Genomic DNA, 22,900 nt, shown 5'->3' on the forward strand with positions numbered 1-22,900 from the left:
CAAGATATGAATTATTTTAAAGTTTGTTTGCCCTCCAGCAGAGCGTTCGCCAAGGGACCTTGAGTTGAATTGATTTGTTATCAAAAAATGGTTTATCAGAATATGAAGGTTTGATGCAAAAGGCTTTTCATGGTAGTAACATTAAACTTGGTTCTATTATAATAGAAAACGTCTGGGTTACAGTCCTGTCACAAGCACAAGTGTAATGAATGCTAAACTTCCTTGGCCAGCTACAATAGCCCTCCCCACTGACTTCAGGCAAGAAGTCACGAAAATACTAAAAGAGAAAGATGGGAATGAAGTGAACAAGAAGTTTAGAAGAGCATTTATTTCAAGACTTTTCGACTACTTCTCAAGATACACACTGTAAGTATGTTTTTCTAATATCAGAGTTGAGTGTTTCTTTTTTTTAATCGGCAATCTCACTCTTTTCTGAGGCACATGCGCCAAAAATCTAATACGATATTTGTTTTGAAATGAAAGTGCTGTATAGTTACATTATGCTTTAGTAACAAGTCACCTTACTACAAGTTCCATCCCTTCCTTCAATGGAGAAAAAAAATAGTTCCTACTACAAAATGATGTTACATGTAACTGATAACTTGCCAAATAAGTTTCGTAACTTACACAATAATTGACATTTTACTATATTGCTCTCTCTCCCTTAGTTACCCTACAAAGTATCAACTGACGGAGGTTTCTCAGTTGATAGTTAAGACATACCCATTTTTAAAGGACAGATCGATTGGAACAGGATACGTAAGTAGTTATCAGAGTTATTTTATACTATCACATTTTTACATGTTAATGAGGTTTGCTTAATTTCCAACCAGCTTTTGCAGTGGACCTAAGGAAATTGCTCTACTAATAGAGACCTTTAGCATCGCGTTTTTTCCTGAAACCGCAAACGGCAAACTTCAAAAATGTCACGTGACCAAGGTCTTGGAGTCAGGTTTCACGTTCGCGGTCTGCGTTTGTACCTGAAAACCATCATCTAGAGGTTCGTCGTTTACGGCAGATGCTTTAAGCGTTTCAAATGAATTTTCTCACGTTTGGAACCCAAACTTGTGTATTTAATTCATTCTTCTATCGACACATTTGATTTAAAGCGGTAAATTTATTTGAAAAGGGGCTTATTTTTGCTAAAAAGCTGAAGTGACATAAGCTGAATGAAAACAAACATGGCGGCTCCACGTGCACCTGCTGACTAAAACTTTTACTGGTTCGATATTTCAGGTATTAAAGACTAAACTAGCAAGAAAAAGGTAGCAGATCTTTTAACATCATCTTCTTTTGAGATATGGCTCCGTTTCGTTGGCCATTACAGATGCACGACTTGATGCTTGCCCAAGAGGTAGCTGCACACAAACCTTCAGGAAAGGCTGAATGGGAAGAAATTGCTCAACGTTGAGTAAAGTGTTTTCTAAAGAAGACAAAAATGTCATTCTAAAAGGGAGAGGCTGCAGAGAACACATGTAAAGACTGTTAGAAAAGTATAGAGACGAGGTCAAGAAGGCTTTGAAAAGGTACACTGGTAGTGTAGCTTTGGAAAATGCTGAATATTAGACAGTGGAATACCTGTATTGTCTTTATAGCTTTTAGCTGTTTACTGTATCATCTTCTAGGAAAATAGACTGATTCCTTTTCACCTTATTGTTTTGTTTTTCTTTATTGAAAACTATTTTATTTTATGTGCGATTCAGATCTGGAACTGAGGAAGATTACAATGAACTATGCCAACTTCTTGAAGACATATCAACCTTCAGAAGAGATCTGGAAGAGCAGAAAATCAAAGAAAAAGAAAATAAAAAGATCAAGGAGAAATCAGATAAGCAAAAGGGATTAGAAATGAGAGCTGCAGCCTTGTCTATGATGAAAAGTAAGACTGCAGACTTTCTAATCGATTAATTCATGTTAGATTAACTATCAATTTGCTGAGTTGATGAAATGAAAATAGATAAATTACGTGCTAGTCGTGTTTATTGCTGTTTTTCACAAATTAATTAAACAATAAAGTGGTTTTCATAAACCCTGAAACGAAGTGTACAATTTAAAGTGTAAGAGTGTTTAATAGGTGAAAAGGCATAATAGAAAAAAAAAGTGTGATAAAGTGTAATATGCCAAAGTGTATTACATGGGTTGATGAAAACCACTCTAGAAATCAAAATAATTAGCATAATTTAGCAGTATTTAGAACTATTTCACTTTTAGTGTTTGTACTCTATTAAAAAGCACTTGAATGCTTTTTAACAGAGCTTGTGATTATCATGAACAGTTTATTACAGATTTACAAATGAAACTTATTTCTTAGAAAGGAAACTTGATGACCAAGAAAGCAGCGGTAGTGATATTGATGAAAGTGACGAGGATGACATTAATGATGGTGATGATGATGATGATAGCTAAAGTAGCGCAAAAAAAGGTGAGACAAGTAAGGGGAAAATCCCATTTTGAGGTGTTGTTGGGGCTTTTGAGGGGCTTTCTCTATATAATTTAGGTATTAATGTCCTTTGTTTGTTTTTAAGCTTCCAAAGTCAAGACTGGGCCAAGGAAAAGGGCTTCAAGGCTATCTGCAATAGAAATGTTGGGGAACAAATATAGCAAAAAAGCAGATTACAGAGAAAAAGAGTTAGATTTGAGGAGACAAGAATTTGATCTACAAAAGAAGAAGTATGAAGATGAAAGGGCAGAAAGGGAAGAAAAATTTAAACTAGAACTGGAGGAAAGAAGGGTGTTTCTTTCTTTTTAAAAGATAAACTCTAAAGCACTTTTCATTGATATAGAGTTGTGTTCATTCATTGACATGCATCTAGCAAAACCAGTTTGATGCATTTTCAAGATTGTTAGAATTTTTCTAAATTGAACCAGCATTTCTTGGCTAAAATCTTTACTGATATGATTTCATGGGCTTACACCATTTCGTTTTGGCATTTTGTTGCCTTTAACCGCCTTTATGTCAATTTTCTCTGACAAAGTTCAATATATGTTTATTAAGGATTCACTCATTGGTTTTACAGATACTTCCCATATTTGTAAAATGAAGCTATATGCAGTTTGAAATTTGTTTAAAAAGGTTAGACAATATGTGCAGTAGTGTCTTTGTTTAGTTAACAATGCCTAGATATATCTTATTGATTGAAAAGATATCTCTCTAATGTAGGAGGATCTAATCCAAAGAACTTACTGGTTTGAGACCCATACAGGCAGGTATGACAATTAACCAGAACACATGCTACCAAGTAATATTTTGCTGTAGGCTGAAGAAGAACCTTTAAATTTCTCTTAAAATCTAAAAAAGCAAACAGTTGAGTGATTTTTCCAAATCCCCACTCAACAGTTACTCTGACTTTACTCATTAGGCTATTGAACTGCTGTTGATCAGGAGGTAGTCGAGCTCCACGGAATGGCGATATGATATTCTGTGTAATGCCATAAGCTGGGTCCCCGTATATAACATACGGCTCTCTGCTGGGTTTCTGAAATCGCTGCAGCTTATTTAGTAGGCCACTCTCGCCAAGCATGAAGGCATCGTGCCTCCTCCCCTCTATAGGACCATACATGTGGGCAATAAGCCCATTAGGAGCCTGAACGGACTGTAAAAAAAGGAACTTGTCAATGTTCTTTTTTTTTTAATGTTGTGTTAATACAAGTTAAAAGTTTGTTACCTGGAATTTTAAGCAATGCGTTCGCTTATGCCCACTGTACATAATCCGTTGATTAGCTGTAGGTCGTGCGATGGGCCTTGGCGTTCCATCAATAAAGCCCCAGCATTGTTCAAGTGGTGCTCCTTTATCGTATATAACTTGTGAAAAGAGTTGTGGGTCAAGCCAAATGAGGTCAAGGGATTCAAGCAGATGCTTGAAGCGATCATAAATGTCGTCCAATACCTATAGAAAAAGGAAAGAAAAATAATATACAAAATTGCAGATTAACAAATTAAGGATGCTGACCAGTAGGTATGTGTTTAGAAACTTGCTTTGTTAAATATGAGACTAAGTTCAGACTCGGGTCTTCCAAATATTGGGACAAGATCACGCCATCTATTCGGGTATGCTAGCCTTCGTAGCAAGATCATGAGTGCTTCCATCCCAGTTGCTTTAGTTCTTTGGCTGCAGACGAAATGTTCGGGAATCTGTAAGCAGTCCAAAAGGTGTTCCATGTCGTTCTTCTGAAACCTACGGCATATTTTGCGACATTTTATAAGAGAATGATTGGATGAACGAGAAAGACAAAATAAAACTTAATTAAAATCCTACCTAAACATCGTTTCACAGTCGGCATCGGTGATGTCTTGAAAATTCAATCTGGGAACGTCTTTATTCGTTTGGGGTGGAAACAGAGATTCAACTAAAAGTAAGTCAAGATCGTCTTCATCGCTACTGGAGTTATCACTGCTATCGTCGAATAGCAAAACCGTAATGATATCGTCAAAATTTCGCCTAAATAAACCCATATAAAATACACGTTTTGAATATATGAACATAATTAATAGAGGGAAATGGTTAGGAAACCCTTTTGTTATAAGTCTTTGTTCACTTTTTTCAAGCGTGACCGTGCACAATCCTTTGTTTTACAATTGTTTTACCATTGTTGGCAATGGCTGAGTGAACAGACCAAAATCTTTCTCTTGGCTGCTAGTTCAAAATACCTTAAAGATTTATAAGAGATATTTGAATATTCCTTACAATAATCCCATAGACGAAGTTTATGTTTACTTATTTTGCAATTTCGGATGAGCATAAATCAAACATTGTGCACGGTCAAGACCGGTTCAACATCAAAAGCGAACAAAGACCTGATAACAATAGGTTTCCTAACCATTCCCCTCTATTAACTATGATATGAACGATGAAAAATCTAGATTTATGTGATACCAACCTTGCAGCAGCGGCCATTTTGAGTGAAATATCCCATAATTCTCTTGTTTTCTATGCAACCTCTGGGACCGTCAAGCTAAATCGATAAACAGGATCATACCTCTAACGACAAACGGCTAACGTCAAACCGCGGTTTGCCGTTTGCGGTTTCAGGAAAAAACGTGATGCTAAAGGTCTCTAATATTATTTATATACCAGCTCTACAAGTTAAAAATAACTGCTAACAAAATGACTGTTTTGTAAGAATCCTACAACCCTGCTTGATGAACACCTTTTTGTATTACTCATGTTTTAGGACTCATGGCATGCAAGTTTGTATGAAAAATTCAGAAACGAGTGGAAGCCTATTGAGGATGACCCAGAAGTCATACAACATAAAAGGAGAAAGACCGACGAAAAGACAACTTCAACAATGAGTGTCAATCTAAAAAGAAGGGCTATCAACTGGGAACCCCAATACCCAGAGGGAGAAGATGAAGTGTCTTTAAAGAGGCACAAAATCTTTTTGCAGAGTGAAAGTGCAAAAAGAAAGCCTGATTAGGAGAAAATTTCCAACAGAATGGAAATAACATTTCCTGACAGGAGACGTTTCATGGATGTCAGTCCAGCAATGTCGGCCATCAGAAGAGAATATCCAACATTATTCAATTTTGATCAGGTATGTATTTGTATTTGGGATAACATTAAGAGTAAATAACAGAACTGGATGACCTGCAACATAAACATTTTCACAACAAGGCCAGTCAGTATTTGTTGCATTTACTAGTCTTGCTATCAAGGCCACTGTAGACTTTCAAATACACAATCAAGACAAAATAAAACTGTGTTCTTGGCTGGCTTGAGTACAAACAACATCAAATAAGCTATTTGTCAAAAAATAACTGTTTGCACTGTAGCTACACTATAATGTAATGTTCTCAGAACAGACTACTAAAAAAATACATCTTTTTTAAAAGATGGTCGCAGAATTTGAAAGAATCCTTGGGCTGAAACAGAGTGTTGTGGCTACTTTCACTGCCAATTTCCACCAAGTGGCAGAAGTCATACTGACTGTGGCAAAAGAAAGTAAAACCGCAAAGAGAGTTGAAGCAGTCCCGAAAATGTTAGCCCTTTTGGACAGAGAGAATGATGATGATGATGCAGAGGCCACACTTGGGAAGGGGCTATGCATTTACGATAAATTACACATCCCACCAAAAATAACTTTGTAATTGAACTTAATAAATGAATAGAAAGGAAGGGCAGAAACTGAAGTGATTATTTAACAATTATTCACTGAAGGCGAAGTGAATATCGGGGAATATTTACCGAGACGCAAGTCTTCAAGTGACGAGGTAAATATTCTCCGATATTCACTGAGGCTGAGGCAAATAATTGTTTTGGTATAAATACATAGGTGATTCTTTCAAAAAAAAGAAAATAAAAGACAATTTTTCCTGGTAACAGCAACAAAGCGCCATTTTGGATTATCGCTGGAGGTGATTATCGTGTGATAGTGTGAGTTTCTTGACCAATCAGCGCGCGAGATTTTTAATAATCACCTTTGTATTTTGACTAAAAGGAAATGATCATCAATTAGCAGATAGGAGGGAGTGGAGAAACGGACAGGGTCATCATTTTCTGAAATTAAAATATAAACTAAAGAGTTTAAGTATTAAATGTAAAGTTAAATTATTTCAACTGGTTCATTTAATTTTTACATATAGAGTGAATGTCACATGTGATATCTACATGAATATACTGCAATTATCAGAACCCCCTTTACTCTCCTATACAAAATGATAAAATAATGACAAAATACATTAAGTATCACCTGTCAGTCATTTCACACAAATACCTATGTCATGTATATTTAGGTAATTATCTTTTTACTTTCTCAGATGAAAAACAGAAGTTTCAATGGCTGTTTTGCCATATTTGGTCCAACCAAAACCTGGGTCTGTGTGCCAAAGTGATTTCATCCAGTTCATTCCGGTTAGTATTACTGAAGTATTAGTATAATTTATAAAGGACTGTGCAATTGAAAACAATGGCATAATTACTCGGGCTACCTGTGGTAGGCCGAATCTAGGTTTTCTATCTATCGTTGTTGAGAATCTGCCATGAAAACGAGGTAATTATGAAAACGAGGCAGAGAGAGTCGAAATCACATGACTGCAGTTGGACATCTTGATGGTAGCCCAAGTAAATGCACCAGAGTGCATCTAGTTTCTAACAGGTTTACACTTGAGTCACTATTCACTGATGCAATCCAAGTTTGGATTTAAATTTTATTTCATTCACAGAAGATTGGAACAAGCAAATATCTTTTTATGAATTGAATAATGCAGTCTAGCTCGGCACGCTTCATGTCCTTTGACTGTAATGCCAGACAAAATGACTTGTCTCCTTTGATCCTTTTACCTCAATCACACAATGCTATTTCGTTCGGATTCAACCTTCTTATGCATGTCAAGAAAGGGGAAAAACTTATGATGCATTCTTTCCCTAACAGGAAGGCAGTTGGCTGGTTCAAATGCTTAGCATCTATCTTATTATTCTTATTGTTTCACTCTTCGATTTTATCAATATTTAACTGCATGTTCAATGATAGTTGATAGTATTTTTAATGACAAATGTACTAAAAAGATCCGGCAATTGGCTGGTTCAAATGCTTAGCATCTATTTTATTATTATTCTTATTGTTTCACTCTTCCATTTTATCAAAATATTTAAATGTATTTTTAATGACAGTATTTTTTTAGGGTTTTAATATCTGTTATATATATTTGAATATTCATGATCAATAAATTTTAGTATTAATATTATAATGAGTGCTTTTATGAGCATTTATTTATGTACTCAATTTTATGTGTTAAGAATCATTTTACTCCAAATAAAGAGTTATTGTGGATGCGTTTCTTCTGTGTTTTCATGACTCTTTTTCTTGAGTAACATTTATCGAGACTTTGAGTAAACTTTACTCTTTGCGAGTACTTTTAACTCTAATGAAGGAGTAGCTTGGACTCATTCCTGAGTACTAAATACTCTTGACTCTGAGTATGTATTACTCTTTATAAAACGTCATTTTTACTCACTACTGTGGATGCATGTGTAAACTCGATATTTTGAGTTGTAATCACTCAGCTGTTTTTGCAGTGTATGCAGGCAAAGGTCGGGGTGAATTTCTAATAAATTTGCCATTGCTTTGCCATACATCTGAACACATGGGTAAATACAATACCCCAAACTGAGTATATCCGATGTGAGGTTTCCGTTTCAATTCATTGCGATCAAAACATTTCAAAACAAATCAATAATTTTTCAACTGAATTATGATGGATGTTGGCTTGTTTTTACGACTTTCGAGGGGGGAGTGCATGCAGGTCCATCTCAGTCATATATGTCAATTTTTTCTCCTAACGCATGACATCAATGTTGCGACCACATTCATTCAATCATTGTTTTGCTTTGATGTCATGAAAGTGAGGTTATATGCGTTGATACACACAGGAAAAAACGCGGACGATGTATTTATAACATGCGTAAGTCGTACATGCGTTTTTTCCAGTGACAATAAGAAAACTTACCCATTAACCTCAGCTGTATTTCAAACCGCTAACATCTGTAATATTATTTGAAGCATCAATTTTGTTTAGTCTGAACATATGAATTCATCTTTTTTATTGGCAATATATGCAATTTCATTCATAATTGTTTTAATTCATCTAATTTTAAACTCATCAAACAAGTCATTCAATTTTCATTTTGACTCTCTAGTTACTGATGCACAGTTCAAACAGTTTATTTTTGATAGCTTTGAATATTTTTCCTGGATGATACTTTACTGTCATCTCCATCATCCATACAATTTACGTTGTAAAGGACAAACAATTAATACTCTTTCTTTGTCAATAACATCGTACGCAGCAATAAACTGGCTGTGTATCCTTTGTATGGGAATGAATGTAGAGGGTCCTTCCATTTCAAACAAGCTTCTGCACCAAATTTCATGTGGTCTGCCAATCCTGTGTCTTTCTGGATGACGCTGAAACCATCGAACCTTTGCCATACACAATGATTCCTGCTTGCCATCAATTATAATGGTTTGTTTAAGAAAGAAATCGACAACACCGGGGAGCAAGTCAAATGAATCGGCCTCAATACTGCCACTATATTGGCCACACCAACTTGCAAGAATGAAGGAAGAACGTTCCAGTCTAGAGTCAGAGGACCCTAGCTTTGTCCCCAAATATCCAATGGTACTAATTCTCTCAAACGTATCGGTAACACATTCAGTGACCGAGTGTTGAGGTAAAATTGTTTCATAAGCTTTAAAGAGATATTCTGTATAGTCATTATCAAGAACATCAATGGATTGAGGTGAAAAACATGAGTATGCATTCATATTGCTCCACTCTAAGCAACTTAGTACTTGACCAACTGAAAGATTAAGTGTTGATGGTATTGATGGGATGCTTTCGCCAAGTGTTCCTACGTGTTGTGCCTCCTGAAGAAGTTGAAATACTGGTTGGAAAGTTTCTCGAAATCTCTCTGGTAAAGGGATATCTCTTAGTTCATGCTTTTGGAGACTTTTTCTCATGATTTGTATTTCAACAGATCTATTGTTAGTTCGAAACGCTCCTAAAATCCTATTGAAACGTTCGAAGCTGAAAAGCCAAAATGAATATACAGGCCCGTAATCTAAAATACATTGTTTGAGGTGCAGGTGTAGATGCATGTTTGGCGTAACACGTTCCTTTCCATATCTTTTTTCAAACGATTTACAAAATTCCACTAGGTAATCATGTCCTTCTTGTAGCTCTTCAGTTGTAATAAGTGGAGAGCAAAAGTGAAAGCAGGACAATACGAATAACCTCCACAGCTCCAAATCATGTATTGGAACGATATTCCAAATGCAGAATACAGAATACAACAGAGTCCATGTTTTCCACTGATCAGCAGTAAATCCTCCAAACGATATTGATATCTTTTTCGGGAGACGCCCAATAAATGATGGTGCTTTGAAGTCATCTAACTTTTCCTGGATTTTATTCAAATTTTCTTTGGAAATAATTGGCGTTTCAGCATTTAGCCATACATTTTTCATTAAATGTTTTGCTGTCCCTAAAAACAAATTGTGCATAGGATCAACAACATGGTAACGAGTACAATCGAAGGAAGGCAACTGTAAGAGTTCAGAATATCTTGTTCCAGCGGAAGTTTCAATTTGGTTTCCTTCATCAGCGGTTGTTGCATTAAGTATTTTCTGAGCCTCTCTTCCTTGCTCTTCATTTGTCCTTGGTGTATCGTCATCTTCGAAACCTGAAACATCCATGCTACTAAAATCTCCGGGGGAAAATCTTGTGCACTTTGAGCACCCTCGGTGAGCAGTACATCCTAAGAAACCGCAAACTTTTCTTAGTGCAGGAATGTACAAGCAATACAAAGGAGGGCAGCTCGAAAACATCTTGCTGTTCTACTCCAATGAGGTCGAACTTGGATGCCTTCGTGCCACAATAAGTTCAATTCGGCTACAAGTGGTTGTAAGTACGTATTGATATTCAATTTGGGCTCGTGTGGACCAGGTATTACCCCAACTATTATTACGTTTTCCTCTTTCTACCTTTCTTTTCTCGGAAGATTTAGGAGGACCATATATATGACTCCAACGCTATAGACACTGTGCTTAAAAGGCTGAAATCAGTAAACATTCAGCATAAAAGCATAATCATTAGGCTGGGCAAGAAAAGGAGTGCCGTTAAAATATTGCCAATCTTTCCACACTTGGCCATCGTAAATATCAACTAAAATATCGTCCGGTACATTCCGATTTCTCCACATCTCACATCTTTGTACAAAGTCTGGTCGCTTAATAAAGTGAGTTAGAGTCTCTCTGATGCTTTCATAACAATAAACTTTATGTGGGTACAATTTCATCTGTCCATTTTTCAAACGAATTTCCTTAAACAATTCCGCTCCACAAGGTGTGCGGCGAAACAATTGACGGTGATTCGGAAAAGCAATGTGAGAACATGGTTTAGCAATGACACGCCCGAATCTTGTTGTAATGCAGTCTTGAAAACGGTATAGGGTGTCGCATTTCGGACAAACAACATACTTTGAATGCTTATCTTTAAAAGAAAGATAATTTTTCAAGGAAAACCAATATTGCGGTTGGGAAAATGATTGGCGTAAGCTCACACAAAACCTGAAAAATCGCTTTAAAAAAGGCGAGTAGAATGTCAATGCCTCAGTCTGGTACAGAAAAGTATGCAGACCAAAAGCACACAAACAAGGCAATCCAGTTAATAAGGGTCACTCAGAAACTTGCTTCAACGGCAACGCTTATTTCTGCACTAGATTGTTCAAAATCTCTTTCTAGGTCTTCGATATCAATATCCAAAGTTTCAACCAATCTCCTTCTTTCATTTCCTCTTATCTCTTCATGGTCAGATTCACTGTCCGACTTGTCATCCCAAAACACTTGATCTTCTTCCTCAAAGTTATTTCTTCCGTCTCCTTTAAACATGTATTTTATTTATTGTATAACTGCAACATAGTATAAGATAAAGTTTGAAACCATTATAATACTAGAAAATAAATGTCAGTAAAAAAAAACCTCATGGGCTAAGGGACCGGTCATTATTTAAGTTGGAGGGGGGTGGGGTGGAGGAGAAATTAGGGGGGGCCTGAAATTTTTGCTAGTGAAAAATGGGGGGTCTTGAAATTTGAAAATGACTTTTAGGGAAAATTTTTAAATTTTTTACTGCAATCCATGGGGGGTATTCGATAAACTTGGATGCGTTCAAAGGGGGGGCCTTGAAAATTTTTTGCGTCACTGACAATTTCTCCTCCAAATGAACCCCCACATGAACTGAAAATTGCTTTGTGTATATTGACTGGAAGTGTTAAACATGCTGTTTGTAGCTGTGTTGCAGGAAAAACAGGGTTTTGCAATCATGTCTTAGGACTTATGATAAAACTATGTAAATTTAGCATTTATGACTGTAAAGACATCAAGCAACTGAGTCAGGAAGAAGACATGCATCCTAAAGTAACGTGCACATCAACCCTACAAATGTGGCACAGGACTGGGAGGAGTGACAAAATAAAAGCACAGCCTGTAATGGAGGTAATTGTTAAGAAAACTATGCTGGGCCTCACAGATTCATCAGAAGGAGTCAAGTGTCAGTAATATGAATCAAGAAAAACTTACAAGTCTCAAGTGGCTGCTGAATGCAGATTAAAAGAAGAACTAGTCAAAATAAACCCAAAGTTTGGATTTTGTCAAGTTGCTAGTTCTGCTGGTTTAGAATGTGTAAATACACGATTTGGAAAATCCCCCAAGGGATCATATGGTGCCTATCACCTTGGTTTCACAGAATCAAATTTCCAAGTTTTTTGTAGTATAGATACTGTGCCTCGAGGGAACTATAACAACAATCTCACAACTTACCCCCCATTTCCCCTCCAAGATACTGATGATTTTGCAATAGATAACATGGCATCATTGGATGATGATCAGAAATCTTTGATGAATCACGTAATTGTTGATGAACAAAAAATCAGAAACATAGAACATAAAACAAGAGAGCAATCAGAATGCAAAGAATGGAAAGAAGAAAGAAAATTCAGACTGACTTCATCTAATTTCAAAACCATTGCTATCGGACAAAGGAATCACGAGACTTTAGTTGGAAATCTTATTAATCCTAAGCAATTCACTTCAAGGTACACAGAACATGGCAAAAAGTATGAGCCAGTTGCATTGCAGCAATATGAGAGTTACATGTTCTCAACAAGAAGACCAGTTTCAGTGCACAAATGTGGTTTGGTTGTTTTGAAGGACTCCCCATTTTTGGCTGCATCACCTGATGGCAAAGTCATTGATAGTGGATGTGAAAGGCCATTTGGTTTAGTAGAGGTAAAATGTCCGCTAACAAAATTCAATGTCACTCCACTTGATGCCTGCACTGATCTAGGGTTCTTTGCAGAAAAAGTCCAAGATATGCCAAAGCTCAAGAAGAATCATGCATACTTTTACCAAGTCCAAGGACAGCTTGCAGCCACAAGGGCTCACTGGTGTGATTTCATCATTTATACCAGTATGGGTATGAGCATCGAAAGAATTGTCTTTGACCGAGAGTTTTGGAATACCTTATCTGAGAAGTTAAAGTTATACTATTTTAAGCACTTTTTAGTCCATGGTTCTTCCCATTTTTCTGCAAACAGGCAATATTAAAGTATGAAATTATATGAATGTTCATGTCAATATCATGTAAACCAATTTTATGTATTAATACTGTCTATTTGAGAAATTTATATTATATCTTTGAAATGGGAGTAGGAAAAAAAAAATTATTCATTATCAGACTGTTTAATAGTCACTAAACATTCACTGTGTATCACCAATAAAATACCAGTAAATATTATAAAATGTTGAGTAAATATTTTGTTTTGACATACATCCAGAAAATGTTTGCATTTATGGTGTTATATATAACAAATAAATAGGCATTTATAAAAGATGAGCCCATATTTGCCTTATTTGCTGACTGGTAATTTGCTTTTTATTCTGTGTGCTGGATTGTTGGCAGGTTCTTGACTTGACCAATAATGAAGTTATAACAAGATAGTTTATATAAGATATTTTTGGATTGCTCTCAATTGACTTCCATTGAATATTGATTATATTATTGATTACATTATGATTATTGCTTTTGCAATCATACAAGTAAATTACTTTAATAAATAAATTGAAATAACTTTAATTTTGTTAACTGTAATAAATTTTTTTTTTTTTTTTTTTTTTTTTAATTTAGTTTATTGAGTTTGCCATCAATCTGTGGCAGGGATACCCATACATAGTTTTTTACCTTAATTGAATGAGGTCCCTAGTCTGAAGAAGTAGTCAGTATTCGAGCTAGACACTGAGGGTGGTCACGGCAAAGAATATTGTTTATGGCCTCAGTGGTTCTTTTACGTCCACCTTGCAACAAAGTCAGAGTGATGGGACCTCTGCTTTTTGTCATATATGCTAGAGAGTCAAAATGTTTGAAAATTGCCTGAAGGCTCGTATCAAATATTACTCTGTCAGGAAATAATGTATACAACATCTGGTTCCCAATATCCTAATTCAAAGTTTCATTCAGAAATTATGGGATCTTGCATATTACATAAAAATGCAGAAATAGTCCACATTTGATTCACAACACCGAAATAAACTCAGTGGCACTACAGAATCCCAGACATGAAAGTTTTTGATTTTGTTGATAGCACGCTCTATATGTATGCGAACACTTGCAATTTGCTGTGTGTTTATGACATCATCCCCAGACATCTGTGCATTGTCTACGAGGAAGGGAGGGATATTTGTTGTCACTCCCAGAGGCAACAGATCATCAATAGTAAATCCCTTGTCGGCCATTATTGAATCTTTATTATTAAACTCTAGATCTAGTAGACCACTTCGTGCCACAATTACCTTGTCTGAGATGTTCCCAGTGTAGAGTTGGCTAATAAGTGTGATAGCTCCACTAGGGGCAATGCCTACCAGGGCTTTCAAAGTAACATGGTTTTTATATGAGCTAAAAAGCTCACTGTTAAGAAGGAGACTACTGGGCATTTGGCACCTGATCTCAGTACAGTCTATGATCACACGAGTTGATGGATATTTTTCTTTGAAGATTTCAGGCATAGTATCATCCACTTTTTCCCTCGAAGGCCAGATGCACACTTGGGCAAACTTGAGGTACATGAAATTAAACCATGGTGTAAGAATTCTGCTCAGAGTGGACTGTGAAATACCATATAAATGGCCCAGATGTTTTTCACAAAATCCTCTCCTTTGTCTGCAGAGACTGAGAAAAAACTCTTCAATCGGCTTTAGTGCCCTTGATCTTCCACGTTTTCGAGGCTTTTTCAAGTCATAGAGATCCTCATCACTGTCTTCATCCTCTCCTGCTTTATCATAGAAATCATCCGGTACGGTTTTGTTGATTGTGCCGTAATTAATGTTTTCGCATCTCTCGGCTGGATCAAGGAAATTATAAACGGCAAGAAATGTCTGATAGTTAGGGAATCCAGTGTAGTAAGAAATGTCTTCATCTGAAGTGTTCAACAGTAAAGACTCTTGATTGTGATGTTTGGTACCGACTTTCTAATGTTGACACTTTAGATCGCAGGTCTCGTAGGTTTGCATTCTCACGTTCAAGAGTATCAATCCGCGCTTGAGCTTCCTCGAGTTTGTTTTTAAGTTCAGATATAGTTTCTTTTAAGGTTTCTTCGTTTTCTTCTGGACTATAAACTACAGCATTGATTGTAGATGACTCGTCAACCTCATTGTCACTTTGCTCGTATTTCGTGACTTTAGTATTTGTCGGTGCAGATCTCAAAGTGGGTGCTTTTCTTTTAGTAGTAGGCACAGAAAACGCAAACTTGGAGGGAACTACGTATGGAACTATGCCTGTGAGTGATATCTTCATTTCTGTGGCTTCAAAGTGGCGAGAGCACACTTTGGTTGTATCAATGATCTTGAAATCCTTGTTCTCGTCACGACGAATCGCGTGAATCCACCGGCGCCTCATATTTTTATCTTTTGGAAAGCAAAAAAACGATATTTTCTTCCCTGTCTGTTTATCCTTGTAACCCTTTTGGGTACAGAGAGGAACACAGCAATGTGTTGGCATTGTAAACTGTAGTTAAGATGATAAATTTCAGTAAAAAACTCTAGTAAAAAACACACTTCGATATACATATACACTCTTCTTGAAATGAGGCCTTTAGGACCTCGCTTTCATGTTTGACTCGTCTCCAGTCCTCTTCTTTTTGCATAGGGTGTATAATTTTGACCGAAATTATTCTCTGAAAATAAATGATTTCCATTGAAAATAAAATATAAATTTCTAAGTCAGCAAAGCAACAATTTATAATTCGTGAAAGAAAAATGATAAATCGAAAATAAAAAACCAAGAGACATACTAAATAAATTACTTATAATTGTACTTCTGTAACTTGACAAACATGTTTTGCCGGATACCATGCTACGTCAGGATGACCACAGTCATGAACTGATTTGGAGCCAAAAATGTACAGCAGAATCCATTTGAACATAGTTAATTCTTTTTTTAAATTCTTCTCTAGCTCTGATTTTATAAACTCTTTGATTGAACCTTTCTGAATGAACACTGAGGTTTTAATGGCAACCATAAGCTGATTACTTAATAATGCAACCTTCTTAAAAGTAACGGTGAAAACGAGGCTAAGATAGAAATAAAAAAGAATCATTTGTACCTCTAACTTAATCTCGCTTCAATAACCCTAATGCTTGGTTGTAACTCCAATATGGGAGCTAGATAATGTGCAAACCAGCCGCTTGTTAAAGATTCAGTCTTTTATCTATGCAGTTTGACTTTTACATTTAAAGATTATATAATCTTAATCATCAAATAAACGTATAACATCAATACCTTTTTGTGAACTAGCTGGTAAGAATTCGTCACTTGATGGTTGGTTTGTATTTGGCACATCAGAGGAGTCTTGATCAGTTTGGTCCAAAACGTTTATCTTGCTGTAGTCATTAGAAGAATTGTCGTTCTGGCCGTCAATCTCGTGAGTGAAAATACTATCATTTGAGTCTTCGTCGTCATTGAGCTGTAATTGCTATTGATTTGTTAAAGGATCATAAAATTCTTCTTTGTGACGGCAAAATACTCTGTAATGTAGATCTTCGTTACAATGAAAGCTTTATAATTAAAAAGACAGTGTGTATCATTGGGATAAATACTCAAAATCCAAGCATTTTGAATGGCTAACAGTCATATTCCAGCGTAATAAAGTTCCACGTCCATCAACCACATGCCATTGGACAAAAGCACGCCGGATCTTTATTACCGCGCCCTTTTCCTTAGAGCTGTCACTGTTGGCGGCAGATAACGGTATGATGGTTTTAGAGCTAGAAGCTAATCAAGTTTATTGCAATGATATTTCGTGAATCTAGGCTTTAGGAAAATTTTCATAACTTTATAAAATGGAGCAAATAGCTATAAGATAATAGATATATTACTTAACATGAATCCTGGATACAACTTCAGCATTTTTATAAGACAGTTATTCCTTTTTTTATTATTAGACTTCATTATATGAACGTATATGTAATCACAAGTCACGTGATACGCCGTGATAGATAGGGGGTATTTTTGTTCAGTGGATGTACTTATTCGTTCATTCGCCTTTTGGTCACAAACAGGTAACAAACTCTGTCGGTCATCTAGTTTCCCGCACATTCTATATCTTTGCTTATAAATTGCGTTCATTCTACACCTTTACCAGGACGCCCAATGCCAATCCATTCTGTTACTGCAACTACCAGTACAAGCAGTACGAGTAGACATACTGAAAATGGCTCCAATTCTCAAAGGCTAAATATACTTATTCCCTCTGTCCCTGGTGGTAACGAGGATGTGCTAAGAGAGCACAGAAATCGCCTATTGCAAGCAACAATCGAGAATGAGAACGTCAACCCCGACAGTGAAAGAAGAAATTTCTTCAAATTTCGAAACGATTGTGAAATAGTCTAAACTGCAAGAACAAAACCGCCAAATACTAGCGGCCTTAAAAGAAAGCCAGCAGAACAAGGACAACAGCAAGACCAAGATTACTGTCTCAAAGGCTGTTGCAGTAAGTAAAGTGGCAATATTTAAAAAAACAGGCTTTTTTTATTGATAATTTTACTGGGAATTCTTGGCGCGAAGAGTAGTTGGTATAATTATGCAGAGGTATAATTGATTTCCAATAATAAGACACTGAATAATAATGATAATTTCCTTTTTTGTAAAGGAATTGATTTGATTTCGATTTTTTTTCCAATATTATACAATCACAGCCATAAAAATAATGAAAACATTATTGCTATGTCTAAGAATAACTTAAGGTACATCTTATGATTTTAATGAATTATATTATGTTATTACAAAGAAGATGGTAGAAAGATGGTAGCAAAGAAATTACGGGACAGGGAAGAAAACCCTCTTATATGGGATTTTACTAAAGCCTAAGTATGAAAATTTAATAAAAATGATCTTGTCTGAATCATCCATAGTTTCTCCACTTACCACTCAAATATGGCATTTCCTAATTAGTTTCAGATATGACGTCAACGAACAGATTAATAACGCAATAAGGGATAGAGTTCTGTATGTTCATAAGGATGTTTCTGCCATCGAGTTAGAAGCTATTTATGTATTTTATATTACGAAGTGCAAAAGCACTTATTTCTTAAGTCAACTGTAAATAAAAATTGATGACCTCTGATTCCTAGTCCTGTGTTTGTTATAATGCCACATGCTACCAGAGCGTTTTGGATCATGTTAAGTTTAGAATAGGGTCGTAAACGTTAGAGTCGTAAACCTCTAACTTTTTTACAAGTATAAAGATGTTACATGTGCATTTATCCTTCAGGTCTCAAATTGTTAATTCTCCGCCTTGCTGGGAAGGCAGGGACTAATGCAGAAAGTTTTCTGCTAGCTGCCACTGTTGTCTTACGTTTTGGAACACAATGGCAATGTATTTCATCTCCCATCGTACGTTTAGTTGCAACGGTGCGACCATTTTTAATCAGCATTATGAGTATGCACAATATCGTTGTCAGACAAACCTGGAGCTGTGTAACGACTCGTTCTACCCCTGCCCCGGTAGATAAAATTTTGGTGGAATTCAATATTCAAAAAATCGAAATCTGATTTCAATTTTCAAATTTTGAATGACTGAATTACAATCTCCCGTTCTATTTCTTTATTTCTCAACATAACGACAGAAAATGAATTTGGTGAACGGTATTCAACACTAAGAAAGTTCTTTTCAGTCTTCAATCTAGGGAAAAATCGAATGCGGAGTCGTACACGTATTATATTGGCATGGCTCTCTTCGCAAAATATAGTTAGGATTCGTAGGTCAAAGCGAATCCTCATTCAGTTTTACTTGGAGATTAATCAAAGAAGCGGCCCTTGATGCAATGAAGCATCTGAGGATCAAATATTACGCAACTCATAAAGTGACACGAAATCAAAATGCAAAACTATTAGAAAATAGGCATTTCAACTTGTGCAGTCACCTAGCCAAAGCAAAGAAAGATTAAGACTGCTCGGTTACTTATTGAACAATCGAATTAAACTAGAAAAAAGTTTCCATCATCGAAATATTCAGTTTTTGAGAAAAAAAGCGAAAATATAGACTCGGTATACCAATTTTTGGATTTCAACTTATAACTTCAACTTGTAATCAAATGGACGAAAGGTACCCGCGCCGTTAAGTGAGCCTAAATTACTTATCACTGGTAATTAACTAATTACGTTATTTTAGCATCTATTGTTTTCTTTTACCCTTCGATTGCGAAAATTATCTTAAAGTAGTCGTCTTAGGCCTGGTTTAGACGTCGAATTTCACATGGGCCTAAGAAATGTATTCGTAATGGCTAAATTCTCATATTATAGTTATAATTTACTTTCATTTTAAATGAAATGAAAATAAAAGTTAACCTTTCAAAACCTTCTAAGGCTAAACAAAAAATGTAGTATACTTATTTTGTTTTTTAAGTCAGTCTGCTACATTGGTTAACCGCTCTATTCTTGCTTCGGTCATTAAGTAAGCTGTGCATGAAACAATGAGAACAATGACAAAGGTGTAGCGGGAAATAATGATGCGTGGGGACCTTAGATTTTAAAAGGGTGATCCCACAAAGCACCTGTGCTCAGTATATAAAGAGAAGTTCCATCAAAATTACTACCATTTTCAGTCTAAACGAAATTCTATATTAAAATTATCAAAACAGTTTATTTTTAAACTATACGACACTCATGGGTCATTATGAATTTATTGACGAGTCTGACGGTCGCTCTGCCCCCAGTTTTAACGATTCCTTCCCCGCTATGTTCAACCAAGATAGCGGGTCAGAAATGGTTACATAACGATATTAAGCACAACAATATCCTCTGTCGTCATTCAAAGGAGAAGTGGCAGCTTGTTCTGATCGACTTTGGCAAAAGTACGCCTATCAACTCTACAGAAATCATTCACAGTCGCTGAGACCCAGAAACGTTCCCGTGGCTAGCCCCAGAGGTAGCGACTGAAAAGAGCAGTCCAAGCACGGCAAGTTGGGTTACACGATGAAGTATGTGCTTAAGCAACTATCCTGAGCAAAGTCCAGATACACCACTGACAGCTGTGCCCTTGATTTCAAGAAGCTCATTGTGACTTCATGAAGGAATTGCCCAACGAAAGATCGACCACACAGTCTCTGACAAACACTTTGGGACAGATTGCAAAGAGCATTGTTCAATAAGGACAACACAAATAGAAGAACTAAGAAAACTAATTTTATATAAGATACCATAAGTAAACTGACTCCTTAATTTCGATGGAACAGAACTTTAAACCCAGTTCTTGTTATGTTCACGGTTGGTTGAAGTCTAAAAATGCTTTATCGTGGCGTGCATATGTACTTTCGTGGCGTGCATATGTACTTGCAGTATTATAGCCTTGGAGCTCATCAGTGCGCATAGTGGCACTTAACATGATTCACTCCCATGCCACCAATCGGTTATGTGCCGGCCGCATTAACGAAAAGTAAAAAAATTAAGATTTATAGTTATAGTTATTCGATTTCGCTCGACCCCCAGGATAAAGTTAGAGTAGTGGTGAAAGTACTTGACAATATGTAGGACTCAAGATGAATATAATTTGCATCCAAAGCAAAAATTTTGAAACAACGAAGAAATTGTCAGCTCTAGCCTTACCCACCCTTAGGAAGATGGAGTATTCTGATGACCAGGTTCCAGATTTCTGCGTTATCATACCTAGACAAAGTAGGAAATACAAACCAAAGACCACTACAGATTCCCGCAAGGAAAACAGCGATACCGATGATGACACGCTGTTCACCTGTTCCGAAGAAGGATGCGTAAAAACTTTCCAAAGATTTTCATGTTCTGCATCTACTCCAATAAAATCGTAGGTGCCTCTGTCACATACATTTGTTCGGTACTAATTATGAACCTTAGAGGCCGATGATCATTTATGATGACATGCCGAGCAGAAAAATTGCATGTAGTGTATACGGTTCAACTTCTTTAAAATCAATTTAGAACTGTTACCATTAGTAAGGTTCTAATGCAGGTTTTCCCCCTCTTTATTAGTCATTCATATTATAGATTATCATGTAATTCAGCAAGTTTTACTGGAATAGTTGTGAAATTTTTTATTGTGTGTGTTTGCATCATCATTAAAACAAATTAAAACGATTTTTTAATCAATCTGGGTTTCCTGTGTTTTGCACCACAACAAGAAAGGTTGGGCTCCCTGTGGCACTCGGCCGTTGACAAGTTCGAGTCGGTAATGAAAGAAACCAGATCGATGTTGTGTCTAAAAACATTCATAAAAATCCAGGTTTCAGAGTTTGCCAGGTAAGAATTCTTAAACAGCTACATTATTTAAGGCTATAAAAGTGTTTTAGGCTTGTTTTTGAGTTTATATTTTACTTATAAACACTAGTATCTCGTCTGTTATAGAAAGCGGCCAGAGGTCAGAAATGAGTAATTTGACCAAAGTTTGAAGACATACTGCGTGACACACAATCATTTGCCCAAAGATTTCTTTACATCACTAGAAAGACCAACATCTGAATAATCAACCAGCGAAGTTTCACGCGACGGAGAGGTTAAGCACATTCAGAATGAATATTTTTGTAAGACCTACTTTTTGATACTCTAAACACACGTCTAGCGAATAAAATTATTTTGTTATCTTAAAATTGTACAATTGATCCCAAAGTCACGCATATCGTACTCAATAGATTGTTCTTCAAGAATATGGGTTGTTTTAATTCCCAGTGTTGCTTATTTTGTGTCCAGCAGCCGCGAAAGTTGAGTCAAAATTTACTGTCGCGAACGGTGTTTTCGGGAGTGTTTGAAAAATTCCATTTTTCTCCATAATAAAGCGTTATTTGTTCAAACCAACTATACAGCGATTCTTAGGATACATTACCCTAACTAACTTGAAAGTATGAGCGAAATCGATTTTTCGAAGTTTGCCACGTTTTGCTCGATGGTTACAGACAGTCACTCTTAAGATCTTGCCATGCAATCTTACTAGCGAGACCATGTAACAGGATCAGACTTGAACTTATCAAGATCTTAACTAAGATAATGCCAGATCTTGTCAAGATCTTATCCAAGATAATGCCAGATCTTGTCAAGATCTTATCCAAGATAATGCCAGATCTTGTCAAGACCTTATCTAAGATCTTGCATGATCTTGCTGGATCTTTGTATGACCTTGCACAAGATCCTGCAAGATCCTTGAATGCTGAGATAGCTACCCTAAAGGAAACCTCAAAATGTATATGCATTTTTAGAGTACTTAATGTTGAGTACCAAGGAGCCTTTTCCAATGGACGTCGAAAAATTTTTAAGTTCTTTGTAAAATTTATTGTTTTACAGCAGTATTATATTATTCTTTGGAATTGGATCAAAGAACTTTGGGTCAAAAGACCTTTGTTACCTTTGTGACCTTTTTACAGCAGTATTATGTTATTGTTAGAAATTGGGTCAAAAGACCTTTGTTAAAGTTCAATAACATATATATTTTATGGTAAGAGATCAGGTGTATGATGAATTGAGGTGATGAAGAGGTGATGAATTTTTATTATAGTGAAATAAATATATTGAAATGATTTTTTTTTTTTTTTTTTTTTTTTGCATGTTGTTGGTGCTTTCAAACCAAAATTAAAATGGTAGATATTACCAATTCCAATCTAACCATAATAAAATTGGTTGAATCAACAGGAAGTAACCAAAAGAAAACTGGTTATCTGAGTTGCATTCACTCGACACTAAATAACTGGTTATATCAAATGTTTTGTTCATAAAAATCAATTTCAATTGGTTGTTATAACCTAAAGTGGATTGCTGAAAACAACCAACATTAAAATGGTTATATTAACCAATTTTATGTAACCAATTATTATGGTTATTTTAACCATTAAAAGC

The 22,900-nt window shown here is 36.0% G+C and overlaps 2 protein-coding genes and 3 pseudogenes across 2 annotated transcripts; 3 read left to right on the forward strand and 2 right to left on the reverse strand.

Moving 5' to 3' along the window:
• Positions 1-205: 205 nt before the first annotated feature.
• LOC116302020 (sterile alpha motif domain-containing protein 3-like) lies at positions 206-6,088 on the forward strand. The gene is given in 4 exon segments (XM_089035837.1): positions 206-366; positions 669-759; positions 5,173-5,535; positions 5,834-6,088. Coding segments are annotated over 4 exon segments (870 nt in total).
• LOC148908358 (uncharacterized) lies at positions 1,301-2,749 on the forward strand (annotated as a pseudogene).
• LOC116291725 (uncharacterized) lies at positions 2,972-5,731 on the reverse strand. Its single transcript, XM_089036126.1, has 5 exons — positions 4,879-5,731; positions 4,257-4,439; positions 3,977-4,175; positions 3,666-3,887; positions 2,972-3,593 (listed from the first exon to the last, which is right to left on the reverse strand). The coding sequence occupies exons 1-5, from the start codon at positions 4,893-4,895 to the stop codon at positions 3,129-3,131; spliced, it is 1,086 nt and encodes a 361-aa protein (XP_088892252.1). The 5' UTR covers positions 4,896-5,731; the 3' UTR covers positions 2,972-3,128.
• A 5,618-nt stretch (positions 6,089-11,706) lies between the features above and the next one.
• On the forward strand, positions 11,707-13,146 carry LOC148908359 (uncharacterized; annotated as a pseudogene).
• Positions 13,147-13,671: 525 nt separating this feature from the next.
• On the reverse strand, positions 13,672-15,445 carry LOC116302036 (uncharacterized; annotated as a pseudogene).
• Between the last annotated feature and the right edge of the window lie 7,455 nt (positions 15,446-22,900).

This window comes from Actinia tenebrosa, unplaced genomic scaffold (assembly GCF_029948245.1).
Source record: "Actinia tenebrosa isolate PJP-AT-01 unplaced genomic scaffold, QUT_ActTen_1.0 PGA_scaffold3__52_contigs__length_22856419, whole genome shotgun sequence".
Lineage (NCBI taxonomy): Eukaryota > Metazoa > Cnidaria > Anthozoa > Actiniaria > Actiniidae > Actinia > Actinia tenebrosa.